Raw genomic sequence first — 19,470 nt, 5'->3', positions numbered from 1 at the left:
TAGGATTTACACAAGCTCCAGTCTGGTTCCAGAACACCTGAGAAGAGATGATGCTGACCCTCATAGGACCTCAGATGATGCTAACCCTGAATCAACAAACATAACTAACAATTATTGCTAAATGTGTGACTGAATCATATAATAACTTAATTAATAATATTGATAGTTCATCGTCTAGCTGACTACGTCTTGTATTATTATTATTATTTTAATTTTTTTTTAAATCCTGTCAAATGTGCACCAGTGTTAATTTCGTTGACTAAATATTTTCGTCACGAATATATTTTTGCTGACGAAAACGAAACGAAAACTAAAATAGAAGGCACTGATGGAGACTAAAACTATGACTAAATTGATTGACATTATCGTCAACGAATAAAGGACGAGACGAAAATAGACTGTGACGAAAATCAAATCAGCAGACGGGAGAGATGCGAGGAATGAGCAAAAGAACCGGCAAAACAGAACAGACTGCATGAGAGAAGAGAACCAATCAGAGCCTGACTTATTGAGACGTGAAGCGAAGGTTTTCAGTTTTTATGAGCTCCCGGGAAGTCGGCATTCGAAGAGGTGATAGGGACTTTAAGCAACAGCCTCTGGTGGAACGGCAACGCCATTCTGGCGTTGTATTGCGCCTGCGCGAATTTAACTGCTACTTTGTGACGTTCTAATTTAACGGTCTACTGAACAGCTGATTTGCCAGAGTCGCTACAACGTGAGAGGTTAGGTAAATAAATGTTATGTTTTTAGACTTATTTACATCATACAATATTAAAAACTCCTCTTCTGACAAAAGATTGTCATTTAACGCCAAAAGCAATCCTTCTCTTGCTTTTTTAAATTATATATTTTTTTGGATCTCAATAAATGAATTAATGCTGCGTTGCGCTGTTCTGTTTTACCGTTGCTTAGTGACTTTTACGTTCTTGGCTACAGCGGTGTGACGGCAAACTTCCGGTCACTGTAGCCGTTCCATTCGCAGCTGTTGCTTAAAGTCCCTACTGTCTAAAAGAGCGACAAAATGTCCACAGCTCACTTCACGTTTGACGACGAACAAAACAAAACAAAGTGTAAAGCACGCAGAGCGCTCATTCGTGGCAAGAACACAACCAATTTGAAAAGACATTTACAGACGAGCCACCCGGACATTTTCTCAAATGTATTTTACAACGATGTTCTTTTGTTTATTGAGCTAAGCAAAATTGGAATAGTGCAGTGCGTAGATGTTGTAGCATTAAATATTACGAACTGAAAAGTACTGTAAAATAGCCCCTTCTTCAAATTAGATGCGAGCACAATACTAATACGTAATATCATGATAAATACATTTGATTAATACTAATGTTTAGTATATTTTATAATGTTCTACTTGTTGACAATATCACAAATATTTCTATATTAGTCATGTGAAACATGAATGTTCACATCCTATCATTATACATACAAATCTAGCAATATTGTAGTATTTAAAACATACAATATTGCTAGACAAATGAATACCTTATAAAATCTTGTTACTTTTTTATCCACCTAGCTGCCAACTTATTAAATATTTACTTTAAATGTATGCACTTATTGTTCAGCTCAGCTGTAAACTTTAAGGTCCTGGACCTAACATTATTTTTCTTTTATTGATGGTCAATTGGCAGCTAGTTATTGTTTACATTATCATGACAGTGTTTGTTGCTGCATAAAAGCTTTTGAATCGAAATAAAGACACAGTTGTGTTGAAATAAAGTTGAATTTGTGTTTTATATATTTTGGTTAAGTTTGTTTCCTATACCAGCTGTAAAAATTGTCTAGTAAATCTGTTATTGATTTTAGTCTTATTTTAGTCGACTAAAATACCAAGCAATTTTAGTCGACTAAAATACCAAGCAATTTTAGTCGACTAAAATACCAAGCAATTTTAGTCGACTAAAATAAGACTAAAATTAAAACAAATCAGATGACTAAAACTTGACTAAAACTAAAAAGAATTATAGTCAAAAGACTAAGACTAAAACTAAATTAAAATTTTGTGTCAAAATTAACACTGATGTGCACAAACTACTAGCTACTACTAAATATTGTAGAAACATAATTTTCTGTAAAGTTGCTTTGTAACGATTTGTTTTGTAAAAAGCGCTATACAAATAAACTTAAATTGAATTGAATTGAAGTAGAAAAAGCCAGAGAAATGTTGATTATGCATCTTGGTGCTCACGTGAAGGGCAGCGGACTGACCCAGAAGAGAAGAAATTGTTGAAATTGTTTTTTTGCACAGAAAAAAAGTATTCTCATGGCTTCATAAAATGAAGGTTGAACCACTAATGTAACATGGACTATTTCAACAATGTCTTTAAAATCTTTCTGGGACTTGATCTTAGCAGTTCCCTTGGTCAGAAAGCTCTTGGATTTCATCAAAATATCTTAATTTGTGTTCCAAAGATAAACAAAGACCTTATGAGTTTGGAACAACATAAGGGTGAGCAATTAATGTACTACTATTAACTGTACTGTGATACCTCATGTTAATATTTTTATATTGTACCAAAATGCATCATAACCATTGCAAATGTACAATTACAAATATTTTAAATACATTGCATGGAAGTGTAAATAGAAATATTTTAAAGCAGTATTTGGCAGTACCATATCTCAAAGACAAAGTCTTATCGAAGTCCTAACAACAGTAAGTTGCTAAAGTTTAGGTCATTTAATTTAATGTAATTTTAAATAATATTAGCTACATTAATATAATTGCAATTAACATGCATTTAGGTTTCTGAAAAAATACAGTTAGCAAATATAAGCATGAATATTTTTTTATATATATTACTTAAACAGTAATGTTTTGTGAATTATACTAAGGTATGCTTCTTTTTCACAAGGGCTGCGAGAGCATCACAATTTATGTTAAACGGACTAAAATGTCTCAAGAACTTATGTTCCTTTCACATTTATAAACACAAGAAAACATTCTCTCTGAACAGACGCTTATGTAGACAATTTGGCGAACAGCTCAGTTATGCCCTTTTTTCTGAGTCATTGTGGCATTTCAGAGTATCAAGGTACAACACAGAAAATTGACTTTGAAAATGTGTTGATACCTCTGTTATTCACTTATCCCTTGCTGCAACATGCATATTTAAGTCTTTCTCTCACATCTGGCATTACTGCACAAAGATAAATAAACTCAGCAGTGGGACAGACTGCTCATTTGGCATGGTACCCATATTTGGAAAACACACCACATCCTACTGCACGAAAGCTTGTCAGATCCATATACTTCTCCAGCAGAACCCTGACCCGGCTCCTATTGTGGAGGGATCGATAGCTAACCCTGTCAGTCTGTGCTTTATTTGCCTGGGCTGTATGATCCAAACCAGTCTTGACTGCTCCTATATTTGGCCCCCCACCAGTCCCCATTAAACCAGATAAACAACATTCCTATACTATAAATCAGAGCTAAACATTTTTGTGTATATTTGTGGGAGTGAAGTTGGGGGATGACTCAAGCAAGTGCTTCAGTACAAATGTTGCTAGACGGATATCCTTAAACTACATTTATCATTCAAAGAAAAAAAAAAGAAAAAAAAACAATTGGTGTCTGATTTGGCTTGTCACGACCATCAGCATGGTAGCGCCACAATAGACAAAAATTTCAAACATGAAATGACAATGGCAGGCTTGAAATGCTCCCAATCACAACAGCGAAGAGCACAGGCTACAGCAACAATCATCCTGAAAACAGACCTCTGAATCCATCAGAAGTGGAGACTCTGAAACATTTGATCTGACAGAATGACAAAACAAAGAAAAGCTGGTCAGATTGGTCTAGCTAATCTGCTAACACAGTAACAAAATTTGGTCTAAGAACTTTTTTTTTTTTTTTTTACATTCCCATTAATTTCTAAATATTCTATGAATGTTTAAACCATTTTTTGTTTTAAATGTTTTAAATGTTCTAAAAACATGTTTTGAATGTTAAAGAAACATTCCATTTTATCATTTTTCAGACATTATGGGAACGTTAAATTTGAATGTTTTCTGGAGGTTTTGTAACAAGAAGTATAATTAAAAAAAATGTTAGATGTACATGGGGTGGGGGGACGATGAACGATATGTAAGTACTGTTCTTGTGTTAATATTTTGAGAAAATTTTAAGACCTAATAACTTTGATCAAATGTTTTGTTAACATCATTGGAGAAATGTATGTGCATACAGTAACTATCAGAGAACCTTGCCAAAATATTAGCCAAAGTTCTGAGGCTGTTTAGACCAGTTCAAACCAAGACCATTACTCTTATTTTTTTTCTCTCTTAAGCGGGACTGTATGACTACTTTACAGATAATTTGGTCTAAAATGATTAATCATTTTGCAACTTAAAAATCTATTAAGACAGATTTCATCTAAAAATTATACCTGAGGATAATAATGGTAACATTAATCACCAATATGACATTGCAAAGAGTAAGATAAATATGATCTCAGTGAATCTACCTCATGCAATTTCATTTATACCTTGTTCATCCAGCCTCACATTAAAATCAAAAGGCCTGTTCACACTAAGGACAAATGTCTATATTAGTGTCCACACCAACGGATGACATCATGTAAGTTGCAGTTGTGTTTCCTGCCACTTAAATGCTCAATTTTTTCTAAAATCGGGTGGTTTTCATTTTAATAACACCATGAAAACTTGCATTGAATATTGAAGAGACTAACACTAAATAACACAACATTAAGAATAAGTGGAACTGAGGGAGTATGTAAACATTAGAATTCAGTAAACAAATCAAATCAGTAGTCATGCTGTTTATTCAATCTCTGGAAATTAAATATGCCATGAACTTTCACTCGGCTGAACTGCTCAGAATGAAACTCCAAATAAAGAATGGGTTTTGCTAAAAAGCTCAGTTATTCTGCTGCGGAAACTATTACATAAGATGGATAATACCAGGACTAGGATTTGGGTTTAAAAAACAAGTGCATTAATTTGTTGTGTCATATTGACATAAATAGGGCATGGTTAGGGGCAGTCAACTCAAGCTCAACATGCTTTATGAAAGCAAGAAAACAGACTCTAATAAAGAGAGGAAAGACATGTAATGCCATTTAACTTGCTTGGTTGATTCTTATTCTTTTATTTCATTACTTCTTTTGTCACTTTGTTAAATATACTGTATACGCACCATAAAATGGTTATTATAATAACTGCTGTATAAAACAAAATACTGTAAAAAAAAAAAAAAAAAAAAAAACTTTTTGGCGTGTATATTGAAAGTTCTTGACAAAAATTATGATAAACATACAGTGTACATCATTTTTCATTGAACAAATGTATGAGTAATTATAAGATAAGTTTCATTCAGATGTACATGAGGAAGGGAATAAACAAAAATCCAGATCTAGCTTGTTCCGACACAAATTAATCTCTGAGAGAAGACAGAGAATGGAAAAATGAAACCAGATACCAAATTCAAATTCATGTCACCCTAACATAATGTACATACATTCCTGATGCCCCTTGCAAAGGCCTAAAGCCACTGACCTCTAGTGACATTTGAACGGGATGAGATACTGACAGTGAATAAGGCTATTGAGACTGACTCAAACAGTGTTGAATAGTGAGGTTGTGGATCCTCCTGTGGCTTTAAACAGTCAAGCCCTATTTGAGGCCGCAATGTCATTCATTACCCAGTTCATCATGTATTCCTCTGCTCAGACAATGCCATCCCTCACAGCTCCGACCGCAGCCACAGCCAATGAGAGATGATGTGAGGCCAATTTCCACTGCAATAGATTCAAGCCATGAGGCGAGGACGGATGGGGATTGAGGAGATGGATGGGAAGGCAGGCTTATTGTTCCTCAGACCGGTACAGTTGAAGCACTGTATTAAGCTGACTGTGACATTCATGTTTAATAATGCCAGTTCAAACAGTGATCTGTAATACAAGATGGGCGAATTTATAAAAATGGAAAAATGTTAAATTTGATTTTCCAGAATAATCCTGGCTGCTAGTTGCTTTATTTGCACAGTATAGTTTTACAGACCAGGGAATGTGAGCATTTCTGTCCCAAACAGTAAGTTAATTTGATTTCCAGGGAATGCATGAAGTTCTAAAACATATTTATATCATGACAACACTCCAAGAGTTTAGCATACTACTATACATGGCAAAGTTAGTGTGGGTCTTGGTGGAACATATTGGCAATCTTGCAGCAGCAGAGCAAGAACCAATGCTCGCTACTGCCAATACATCCACAGACATGCTGCTGTTATCATGCAGGAAATTCTGCTGATCAACATGTAACATATATATATAAAAAAAAAAAACATACCATATTTTCCGCACTATAAGGCGCACTTAAAAGCCTTTAATTTTCTCAAAAAATGACAGTGTGCTTTATAATCCGGTGGGCCTTAAAATAAAATAAGTGTTTTCTATTCGAATATATTTTAAAATGTAATTCATCCCTGTGATGGCAAATCTGAATTTTCAGGAGTATTTATTCCATTCTCCAGTGTCACGCGTTTGGCTACTCTTTTTCTTCTTCTTCTTCTTTTTTGTTGTGAAGACCATGCTACATTTTATTTTGGGATTCTTTGATGAATAGAAGGTTCAGCAGGGCAGCATTTATTTACAATAGAAATTGCTTGTAAAGTAAATTAATGAAAGTCGCACATATATGTTGTCACATTGTAAAAAAAAAGGCTCCAAACATTTGAACAGTAGTATATATTCCCAGTCAAAGGGAACAGTAATTACCACAATGATGACTTCCAACAAGACCCAGCCATTTACACTCTTACGTGAAAGTGATGTCACATCCAAGTATGGTGACCCACTCTCAGAATTCGTGCTATCCAAATTGCACACAGTAGTGAACACACACACACACACACAGCGAACACACACCCGGAGCAGTGGGCAGCCATTTATGCTGCAGCGCCCAGGTAGCAGTTGGTGGTTCAGTGCCTTGCTCAAGGGCACCTAAGTCGTGAGAGATGCCTTTTCGCCTACATTATCTGTCTTTTTATTTCTCATAAATGCACACCCACATCAATACCTCCACAGACGTGCCTCCACACACAGCAAAGAAGAGATTTATGTCCATCCTTTGCAATCACACAAACATGGAGATTTCATGACTGCTTACATTGGGTGCAGCACAGCTTCATTAACAAAGAGCCTAATGCTAAACATAGCACATTTATGCCACGCAAGAACCAATCAGTCCTTTTAAAATTCATCATTAATGCTGCTTCATATCTCCAATTAACTTATATATCTGATCTCTTCTTCAAAGTACATTCATACACTTCAAAGTCAAAAATCAGCAGGGAAACATGCAGTACAGATGATTCCCAGATTGAGCACTTGAACTATGCATCCACTTATTTAAAAGAAAGAACAGGAACAGTGTGTTCTGTCCTATAAGAAATGTGTGTATGTGTGTTCTTGCATGCTTATTTATTTATTTATTTATTTATTTTCAATCATTCGAGGGAGTCTGCATTAATGCTCCAGTGATCATTTGGCTATGCATATGTGTTCAATGAATCAGTCACCGCTAAATGCACATTACTACCAAAGGCCATGTTAACAAGACCAAATTGTCTCAGAATTTGAAAGACATTAATGTGTATCAAATCGAATGAATAGTTTTCTTTGAAATGCAATATTCTGACATATCAGCTGTTCACACTATGTGGTTATTTCTGCTATATAGCGAAAATTACAGATAACTACTCATCTACCCACATCTCCCAGCATAGCCACAGATTTAGCACCTGGATGCTTCACGGTATCTGTAGACTAAAAGCAAATCCGTGTTTGATGCCGCTTCTGTAATTTGCATATAATATGCATGACCCTTTCAGGTTTGTGAATTATCAAGCTTCTTTTCTTTTGGTGTTTCAGCACCAACGGTTGAACAAAAAGTATTTTAAATAAAATAAAATATTATGACTCTGAAACTAACTAATACATAGAAAAAAAAAAAAAACATATTATCATGGCACAACAAATATGATATATAAACTTTTCAGGAAAAAATTATGGGAAAAAAAGGTTGAATTGCATAATACATGAATTCAGAATTACAATGTCAAATTAGAATAGTATAATCAGAAAAGAAATTCTGATTTTATATCTTGTAAAATATAAAAGATTATAAAAACAAAAACAACAACAACAAAAAACCCTGAACTGTGAAACCTTTTACAATTGTGAAGCATTTAATGGTTTTCAAGCAATGGCCATCCTAATACTAAAACTAAAATACATTTTAAATTGAAATACTGAAATGAGAAAATACACACGACTATAATCATTTGTGTGTGGGCTGATTTCTTGACAGGTATTGATAGAGTAATCCAGCAATGGTCCAGTGGTAAGTGGCAGTGGATAAGCTTGTGTTAATAAAATGGTTGGCTGTTAAATCACAGGGAAACACAGTAAAAGTGATGTACTAATGTTCGGTTCTGCCTAATTGAGCACTGTCTTGTCAATTAAGCAGAAAGTCTCTTCTGTTTAATAGAAGGTTCTTAAAATGTCCGCAATTACTTTCCTGGCAAAGGCTCAAGGCACTAATAGAATACGGTAGAGGGAAAGAGCAGGCCTTTTTTAAAGCAACATTAAATGCATCGTGTTCAACATTAAAATTAAATGGAAAATGAGTGTAAGGTATGCTTAAGCAAACATCAAATATAAACTTAACATTCAATTTAACAGGTATTCAAATGTAGTGTCTGCTTTCTGGGGTGTTGTAATGGTTAAGGTCCAGAGCAGTTAACTGGAAGGTTGCTGGTTCAGCAAAGAGTGAGTCATGAGCCACAGCAACCCTTGAGCACAATGCACATTACTACTAAAGCCCCTGAGCGAAGCACTTAAAGAACCAGTTCATCCACAAGACCTTCCACACCCAAATGGCTTTCTTTCTTCCTTAAAACCTAAGAGGGCAGTTTTTTTTTTTTTTTTTTGCACAACATACTGGACAATCTTTTTAATATCATGAAAGTGAATAAGGAATAGGGATGTCTCTAAAGTGTCTTCACTCCAAATCTTCTAAAGTCAATACAGCTGTTGTGTGTAAAGAAGAGATGTTGATATTTTATAATAATTGTATTGTGCTTTTGTGTCCTTTTGAAGCTTGAAAGAACTAGAGCCTTCGAGCTTCAAGAAGAAAACAAAAGCAAATTGTAAGCCATTTTATGAAGCAATGTTAATATATATATATATATATATATATATATATATATATATATATATATATATATATATATATATATATATATATATATATATATATATATATATAAAATTTTAAGTGAATAAGGACTTCTGGTAACACTTATACTAAGATACTTAATACTTATAATACATAATATCAAATATGGCACGCGAGTTATGCTAGACTGTTAAATATATTTACAGCATAAATACAAAAAAAAATATATATATATTATTGAAGTACAAAAAATACTATTTCAGGTTTCCTGCTTCAAAATGTGTTGCTTAGCATTTTGTAATTGTTTGTGAAATTTACTAGCAATTACTGAGAGAAAATTGTAAATCATTTTCAGTATACTTTTAAAATACATTTAAAAAGTAAATTATATGTTGCTTATATGTTTTTTTCAAGCTTAAAAGCATCTGTCCTCATTCATTGCAAGTAAAAGAGCTCTTCTCTTTTTATGTTCTACAGAAGAAAGAAAGTCATTTGGATTTAGAATGACATTAAGATAAGTCATTTTTGGATGAACTATCCATATAACCCCAGATCCAAGGGAATTTTCTCTGTAATGAGTTTGTCGTTGCTTTTCCATGGCGACTTTGTGGGGAAGCCATGGTTATAAATAAAGATTCAAGAGTTACAGATTTATGGAAACTGTAACTTACTATGTTATGGCCTTCTTAAGATGAATCACTTGTTTTGTAGCTATGGTAATTGGTTTTAGATAAAAGCATCTAGTAAATTAATTAATGTCAATTTAATTCAGAACTACCATGAAATGGCTTTCTTACCTGCAGTGCACGTCAAGACGGCAAGTGCTGCGCAGCTGAAGACAGTTGGGTTTGGTCTTGTCCTGATAGGAACAGGAGGGTACAATGGTCTGTCTCCTTCTTTCAGCACAGGCCTGGTCCTTACAGGAGCAGAAGAGCAGCCCGTAGCTGTATTGAGAGTCAACACGCTCAAAGAACTGACGCAAGGCCTTGTGGCAGCGCTTTCTGTTGCAGCTGTCCTGCGACTGAGGTTGTGAGGGCTGCTGGCCCTGGGTCTGTGCACGGGTGCAGGTGGAGATGTAGTTGGATCGCTGACGCTTGCAGTTTTCATTCAGGTTGCAGGCTTTGGTGGCGTCCAGACAGGGGTTGCATGGGCGGCTGGGATCTGAGCAGTGTGGCTGGCCTTTACTTGTGCCAGAATGTATGCCTACGAGAGGAGAGCAGGAAAAGATAAGTGAGATCGAACGCAAGGGTGTTTGTGAGAATGATATAAAGAGAGCAAGAGGGGAATTGAGAGTGGGTGTGCAAAGGGAAAAAAGAGACCATGAGTTGCAATGTCCCACATACTCTCCTTGACAGATGAATAGGACAACTCCAGCACAACAATGAACTCTTTAGATCTGTTTCCAAGTCAGTGGGACGCTTTTGGAATACGCACACACAGATGTTGGTACATGTATAATTATGAGGATTTTCCATAAGTGTAATGGGTTTTTTTTAATATACTGAGCAAATTATATTTTATATCCTCTAACCATAACTCCACCCTTAACATTTATACATTTTTAATAATAATAATAAAAAAAAAAATGTTTATTTAGCGGTTTGAATGATGGGAGAGCTGGATGTCCTCATAATCTAGGGCAGCTAACTTGAAACCTGAATACATGCTACATTGTATTCACTGGCCCCTTATAATGTAGGTCACACACACATACTGTACACACACACATTGGGACTCTCCATAGACATTATGGTTTTAATACTGTAAAAAAACATATTTTCTATAGCCCTACACCTAAACCTACCTCTTACAGGAAACTTTGTGCATTTAGAGATAAAAATAAAAATAAATACATAAAAACACAATTCTGTATGATTTATAAGCCTTTTGATTTACGGGGAAACCGAAAGTGTCTCCATAAATCACCTTCATGTTGTAATACCTATGTTATACCCATGTCATTATACAAATTTGTGTCCTCAAAAACCACATTAACATGCACACATACACACAGACAAATTGCATTTTTTATCTCTAATGCCCAACAAGGCTGCATTTATTTGATAAAAAATATAGTAAAACACTAAAACGCTATGAAATTTTAGAGTTAAGCTGCAGTGTTTCTGCACATTTTTTCTTGAAGAACTCGTACACAAAAGCAGTATGCATTCAGAGCCCCGCAAATATGTTCATGTGCATTCGGACCCTTTTTGTAAATAGCCTATAATTCTTAATATTAACATTATGATGTATACATAATGAAGCGTATTCTATATGAAATTATGAGTTGAATCCCATTGATTAAAAACTTGCTATCAAATGCATCACTCTACTGGTCATCTTCAGCGGGTGCAGCTCAAAACAGAAATGCAGAACATTAACTGCTAAAGTTTTAGGCTAACGTTATAATGAGAACACTATTGTAAAAACAAACAAATAAATAAATAAATAAATGTTACAAGTTATAATTTCGTCGACGTTAAGTGTTAGCTATCTGTTCATCAAAACATAAAACATTATTTACCCCGTTTATATCTGCAAGGTGCCCGTTACACATTTTCTCTGTGAGTTAACATCAGTAATTATGTTAATTAAATGTCTGACTTGACTCTTGTTACAGTTTTTCTCAGTCACTTTGGTACATTTCTCAGATCAGAATGGAAGTTGTCAAAACTACCTGTTCAATTCTCACATCATTGTGTCACTTGTGCACATCAAAAAAGCAGTTTCTCATTTCTTTGAACAAGTTGCAAATGCTTTGGTACATCCATGCAAATGATTATGTGCAATTGCTAATGTCATGTTGCTCAAAATTTATTTTATACTTTTCTGTGCAACAGTCTTACCCCCCAAAACATCGGTTCTTTAGTTCATCGTATAAGTCATTAAATGCAAAATGGTTAATCTAGTTGTCATAAACTGCCAAGCACATTTGATTGTCGTATCCATAAACTATGACACAAGGACTTGTCATTCTGATGGCACTGACATGCTCATTGACACAGATATTTATTTTTGAGCGATTAACTAAGGACTTTGAGCAGGAGACTGGCTTTGCAGGTAATCCATGGTGTTTTGCTATTTGTACGAGTTGTTTTGAGAAATGCACTTACTGTTTTGCAAATTGTGAGTTTTATTCGAGAAATGTACCAAAGCGACTGAGAAAAACTGTAATGTATTTTGCCCCGCCCCCAAACATATGATTCGACTATCAGTCGAATAATGGCAAGATTCGAAAATTCTGAATCGACTATGAAAATCCTTAGTCAGGGACACCCCTACTCTAGTCTTCAATGTCACGCAAAATTACTAATGGTTCTTATTATTATAAATGCTGAAACGTGTTCACAGCTTAAAAGCCATGATACTGTTTTTACAGGACGAATGTTGAACTTTTGAAGAGAAGGTTCAAAAGAACATTGTTTATTTGAAATATAATTGTTTTGTAACATTATGAATATCTGTACTGCCTTTATTTTTGTTTTGTTTTTATTCAATTAAATGCATCCTTGTTGAATGATTATTTTATTATAATTTTATCCCAGATTTTATGCATGCATATCACGATTTCCACATCAACATTAGCAGCATTTTTTTTTTTAAATAAATGAATCCAATTAGTTTTAAAATATATTAAAAAGCAATTTAAACATAATAATATTTCACAGTGTTACTGTTTTTATGGCGTTCTCATTCAGAAATCTTCCTAATGTGCTCATCTGTCAACCTCGGTGTGTATGTATACATAAAAAGAAAATAATAATAATTGCCAAAATTCCTCTGGCTCAGAAATGTGCAAATTCATCCTGAGTTTGCATGGGCACAGCACTTTTGCTGTGGATAATCTCGCGTAATCCTGACCTTTCACAGAACAAGGTCGTGACAAAAGAATGGATATGAATCATTGGCTGTACCCTTGCTAAAACTTAAAGATGTTTAAATGTATTATCTAAAACCCAACTAAACTGATTACTGATCCCTCAAGTGGTGTGTATACTGTATATACTGTAATAGTGTACAGTGCAAACGACTGATAACCACATTCAAGATAAAGAAAAGTGAGAAATGGGAAACAAGGGCATGTATCCAGTTGTGCAACGTCTATAAGTGTTGCATTATAGGCAGCTGAATGAAGTGTTCAGAGGATTGGGGAACTATCAGCTGGAGACTGTGGGGAAGTTCTGGACCTCTAAAAGTGTATGAAGGTCGGCATTGATATGTTGCCCTAATAGTGTCTCCAGACTCAGCTCTGGTGATTGGAGAGAGAGAGGAAGCGAGAGAAACTAATAAAACCCAGTGGGTGCTGGTATAACTTTGAGAACAGATGGTTTATCAGACCCCTTGTGGAGACTAAAAGATTAATTTCATTCCAAACATGGTTTTGTTACTTATGAATAAAGTGCTAATTATCTAAATGTCGAAACTGTTTACTCTAAATGAGTGGAAATATAATATTTATGTAAATAAAATCGGAGCAGGCATATAAATTACCTTGTGTTATGGCATCTAAGGACTAAGAGAAACATTAGGGATTTGTATGATGTCCTTTGAAGATATTTTGAGACTGATTGATATTAATAAATATCTTGATGTTTGAAGGGGTTATCTTGGTTTCAAAGACATCATCGCTCAGAGGTTGTGTATTTACAAAGTAATGATTAATAACGCATGTTCAGATTCTTATCATTAATAAGACATGGAAATTTACATTTATATCAAACACATCCTTCCTCATTAAAGACAGGCCTCATCTGTGTTACAGATTTATACACTTTATGGAGATCTGGACTCGTGATTTCACCTTCGGCATCCCAGCTTGATACTAATAAAAGGATCTGTCAGATATTTTATCATGAAATAACACAGATTGCCTCCAAGCTTAAGTATCACTACAGTTAAATAAAGGAGGGACTCCTCCATGCAATCAATACAATTCAGAACGAGTGAAGCATCTCTTCCTGGTAACCTCGCTCCCTAAGCTTTTTTAGGCTTAAAAAGTTTAGCTCCCTGAGGACCAAAAACTTCAGAAGTAGATCTACTGATTTACTCTGAATTTGAATTTGAAATGTGAAAATACAGCCACCACCAAATACCTCAAAAGTAACAGCAATATATATATATATATATATATATATATATATATATATATATATATATATATATATACTTTTTTTTTAAGGGCACCTTTTATGCCCCTAAAATATATAATAAGTCTCAGGTGTCCCCAGAATGTGTCTGTGAAGTTTCAGCTCAAAATACCCCAAAGCTCATCTATTATATCATTTTGAAAATGCCTATTATGAGTTGAAGCAGAAACATGTCTCTTTAAATGCAAATGAGTGCTACTCCCGGCCCCCTTTTCCAGAATAGAGCTGTGCCTTTACAGCTTGTACCACAGATATACAATTAATAAAATAAAAATAAAAATAAAAACATCTGTTTGGTTTAGATGATCATGTCTATTGCACTGAAATCATGCGTATCATGCTGGTCAATGTCCGTCAACAGTCGCAGGATTGTAAAATGTGACATTAAATGTTATTGATTATGTGATTGCCTGAGACACTACTTATTATTTATGAGGATAAAAAAAAAAAAAAAAAAAAAGGGTGTATTTTTATCATCATAGGGTGGTTGTGTGCACACAGTGCCAAAACAAATTTATGTTCAAATGTAAAAGTGAATTTTGCATAATAGGTGCTCTTTTTATATATTTTTCCCAGAAGACAATACAATAAAAATTTCAACTAAGAACATTATTTTGCAATGCAATCTGTGGCTATTTAGAGTGAGATGACAATGTTGTAAAAGCATCCTGTAATTGGTGCAATCTTATGTTTCCATAATAATAAATTTAAAAGTTCTTGCTCTCAGTCGACAAAAGCCATTTGCAACGATCTGAATGCATGGCAAGCAAAGGTTACCCGGATCTAAAAATACTGTGTGGTTTTAGAGTGTTTCTAAATTTGATTCAGTAGTCCTCATGCTCTTTTGTCCTGTATGTGTGAGTCTGTGTGTGTGTGTTGTAAGAGAGCAATTTTAGGTGTGTATCACAGTGGAGGAAGAAGCCGTAAATGAGGTATGAAATTGGTTGGTGAGAATGTACATAAAAAAAAATAAAAAAAAATCCGTCCAGCGTCTGGAGGTCAGAGGATGCTGCAGCACAGACTGCACTCTGCATGCACAAACATTTGCTTGGCTAAAGAAGGAATAGGAACTAAACAGAAGCAAACAGAACAAGATACTGGGAGATGTTCAGATATTTTGCAATATTATAGACAGGGATTTGCAGTGGCCCAGAGTCCAAAACAATAGTGGTGCAAGTGTGAATTCAACCAAAAGGTTTTAGAAATTCAAATCAAATAAGACACTGAATTTGAAAGAAATAGAGAACCATAAACCTGTTCTTGACATCTGCAGAGGACCATTTGGGTCACAAAAACTCCACAGTCAGATAAACAAAAAGTGAAAGTGACAAAGGAATAAAAAGGATTTACAGTTTTTTTTTTCTTTCTTTTCTTCCTTTTCAGCAAGAATTCTGGATGAAGCACAGCCTGTAAAACAAATTGTTACCAGTATACCCTGCTGGTAGCTCACAGTACACAATTTCTATCTAATATAACCAGTACAATAGCGATAGTCTGAGTTTTTAAGGTATCATATGGGTGTATTTAATGTGCCAAGCAAATAGTATCTAATAGACATGTGCCCGTATTCGATAATGCGATATTTCACGGTAATGAATATGCATGGTATTGTAATCGTGGGCACTTCTAAATACTTTAAATAATTATACATTACAAATTATTCAGAATTTGGAATGCATTTTAAAAATACTTTTTTCTTTGCCATCAACTGGTAAAATGCACAACAATGTTGTATGCTGCTTAAAAGACGTGTTTGTGCTCTGATGCAAACAAGCACGCATGAGACGCATAAGGGGGAACATGTGAGAGACGCGCTTAATGAAAGCTCATTTACTCTCTGACAGCAGATGACGCTAAATTGCAGAAAAAGCAGCCACTACCCTGGAAACCCAATAAATAAAGCAGCTGCCCTACTTTCTAAAACGTATTTAAATAGCCTTTTTTTTTTTTTTTTTTTTACATTTTAATCTGGATTACAACATACCCTAGATATTGTTTATTATATTGTTGATATTGTGAAAGTGTTTTGATCATTTATTATTCGTTCACACTTTACATTAGGGCTTCATTAGTTAACAATAGTTAATTCATTAGTTAACATAAACTGCCAATGAAAAATTCTTCTGAACATTTATTAATCTTAAGTATTCCAATATATAACACTTTGTTAAAATCAAAAATTGCAACTCTGTTATTTAATGAGCTAACATGAACTAAGAGTTGTATTTTTTAACAAAGTTTAATAACTTCTGTAGCAAATGTAACTATTTCTCATAGTGAATGCATTATTAACTAAAGTTAACTAATGAGATCTTATTGTAAAGTGATACCGATTGGTCTTTATAGTTCTTTGGCACTTTAATCTGTGTAACTTTAACAATATATATTTTTCTGTATTGTTTTATCGTATAGTTATTTTTGTTATAAGAAAAAAAGTTATTAAACCTGTTATACTGTATTATGACTACTTTTATAAACTAAATTTCAATATTGCAATAATACCGTATACCTTTATAAATACATTAGAAATTAATATCAACATGAAAATTTGATATCGGCCTATCCCTAGTATCTACTACTGTAGGTGCTTCATGATGCCATAGAATAACCTTTTTGTCAAAATGGTTCCATAAAGAACCTTTAACATCTGAAGAACCTTTAGATTTTTATGTTCTTTAGATTATAAAAAAATAATGTGAATAATATACTGTTTTGTGTAATGGACGGCTGAAGGGACAGCAGGTTCAGTCTGGGTTATTCACTGCTCTTGGCACTGCCTGTGTTGATTGCAATTAGGACAAGTGCCACAGTTTAGATGTAATCTACTCTGAGGTGCGTGAGCTCGTTAGAAAGTCTTTAGCTTCTACTGTTGCTGCGAGGAGAATGGGAGACCTTTCTTTACTTCTCATTAATCATTATCTCCTTCTGTTATAATACTTATTGGGAGAGAGAGGAAGAGAGAGATGAAGCGATAGAAAGAGAGATCCAAACTTTTTCAGTCTGCTGTACAGAATGAGTCCCCGAGGTTCACTTATAATATTAGTAAAACAACTCTGTAACAAAAAACTCATAATATGCTTTTTATGACCATTTTATTCCATCTTTTTGACCTGAGGAATTTAATAGCTTTTATTATTTTTTATCCAATTCGAAAAATGCATGATCACCACTTTATAATAAGGTCCAATTGTTTAACTTTAGGCAATGCTTTAAGGGAACAGGGAATTTTTAGGCCATCAAAGAGTTTGTTTATTTATTTGGGAACGGTGCGAGGCCGGTGGAGTGATTGGGAAATGAGTGACACCTGCTCGACCCACCGGTCTCGAGTCCCACAGAGGAGATTGGAAGGATACAAAAGAGGAGTGACGACAGTGAAGGACAAGAGAGAACCAGGCCTGAACTTTATTTTGTGTTTTGGTTTTGTTTGTGCATGACAGTCGTCCATGAGGGGCTGTCGCGCTGTTTTGTGTTTATTTTGGTATTAAAAGTTTGATTTGAATGTTCAACGGTTCCCGCCTCCTTCTTCGCGTGATTAGGAGGTTTGTACTCCGTTACAGTAACAAATATATGTCAATATGTGCTACACTAAAAAAGTTTAAGGTCTTAAGTGGTTTTGCATTTAAATGGATTCATCTGTTGCAGAAGTACAGAATGAGTTGCTTTTGCTGTGAATTTTTTTTTTTTTTTTTTTTTTTTTTTTTTTTTTACTGGAGAGGAGTTTCTGACTGCTGAAAGTTACAGTAATGATCTCTTTTATCCCTAAACATCTAGGAAAATTTCATTTCTCATTATGTGGCTCATCTGATTCTGTGTGGACACTTCTGAAGTCTAAAACTGTTTACTTTCTAACTTTAGCCATCAACACGGATCGCAAAGGCACCGTCTTGTTGTGGGTTTAATAATCAGCGGCTATGACCGCTTGTTTGTTTAACGCCGACCATATCTCATTCCCTACTGACAGGGATGTCACATGGTAAACAAAGTCTCATTACATTTCTCCCTTGAAGGGGCACAAAGGCAACAGTGAAGTATGAATTTCAAATGTGCTTGTACAGTTAATATAGCCAGCAGTAAAGGGAAAAGAAACAATATATGCGTAAGGTAATAGGAAGAAGGAAGATAACAATGTCTTGAACTAAGGTTGCATTGGGTGTGTTTCCTTTGAACGGAATGAAGGGGGCGAGAAAGAAGGAATTGGTCTCAGTGGCTGAAGGTTATGTTTTACACTCTAACTTGTAAAAATCTTTACAGTTTTGCACAAGTTTGTCAGAACGCTTTTGCTCTCATAAAATGCAATGTTCTGTAGCAATATATGCATGAATTGTAATACACATTTCTTCAGTTTTTTGAAGAGGTCATCAAAATATTGACTTTTCAGTCATGAAATATTAATTATTTAAATGTACATTTAATATGGTAGTCAAGAACTCCATTTAAAAGACATAATTTTTGAGAGTAGAACCCCCTTAATGTATACTATACTATTTAAAATGTTTATTAAATTATTAAATTTCAATATTATTGTTTTTTACTGTATTTTTGATCAAATGCATGTAGCCTATGTGAGCATGGTGAGAAAATTGTCTTTTTTTTAAAATAGGATAATAATAATATTAAAATTAAAAAGGGATTTTTTTAATTGTAATAATATTATTGTAATAATTGTAATAATGGTTTATTATGGTTATAAAAAAAATGCATGGCAATTTTCTAACCATGTCGAAAAAGTTTTTAATTTACTTAAAATTATTTGGTGTTATAATATGATTATAGTCTGATCAGATCAGATGCATATATTATATATATATATATATATATATATATATATATATATATATATATATATATATATATATATATATATATATATATATATATATATATATATACAAAAATCTTCATTGCTCATATTGTCACTGATATTACTGATGTTTTTAATGGTTTCTTAATTATACATTTAAATATATGTATATACTGAATTTCAAATCAACCTTTTGTAGGCTGGATAGTCAGCATTGTTTGAGCTGCAGGAACTGAACATATAGTCTTTTCTAATTTCAGCCAGAAATCTCTAGAAAGCTTTCACTGCCAGGTGTGAGGA

At 34.1% G+C, this 19,470-nt stretch overlaps 1 protein-coding gene across 2 annotated transcripts in view; it reads right to left on the bottom strand.

Annotated features, from left to right (window-relative positions):
• Positions 1-19,470, bottom strand: part of gfra2a (GDNF family receptor alpha 2a) — an 80,752-nt gene that overhangs the window by 25,799 nt on the left and 35,483 nt on the right. For both annotated transcript variants that reach the window (XM_052564176.1, XM_052564175.1), the window contains exon 4: positions 10,020-10,425. In XM_052564176.1, the coding sequence (XP_052420136.1) occupies positions 10,020-10,425 (406 nt within the window). The remainder of the gene's footprint in view (positions 1-10,019; positions 10,426-19,470) is intronic.

Source organism: Carassius gibelio, chromosome B8 (assembly GCF_023724105.1).
Source record: "Carassius gibelio isolate Cgi1373 ecotype wild population from Czech Republic chromosome B8, carGib1.2-hapl.c, whole genome shotgun sequence".
Taxonomy (NCBI): domain Eukaryota; kingdom Metazoa; phylum Chordata; class Actinopteri; order Cypriniformes; family Cyprinidae; genus Carassius; species Carassius gibelio.
Note: the sequence above shows the minus strand (reverse complement) of the source record. Positions and strands in the feature narration are given on the sequence as shown.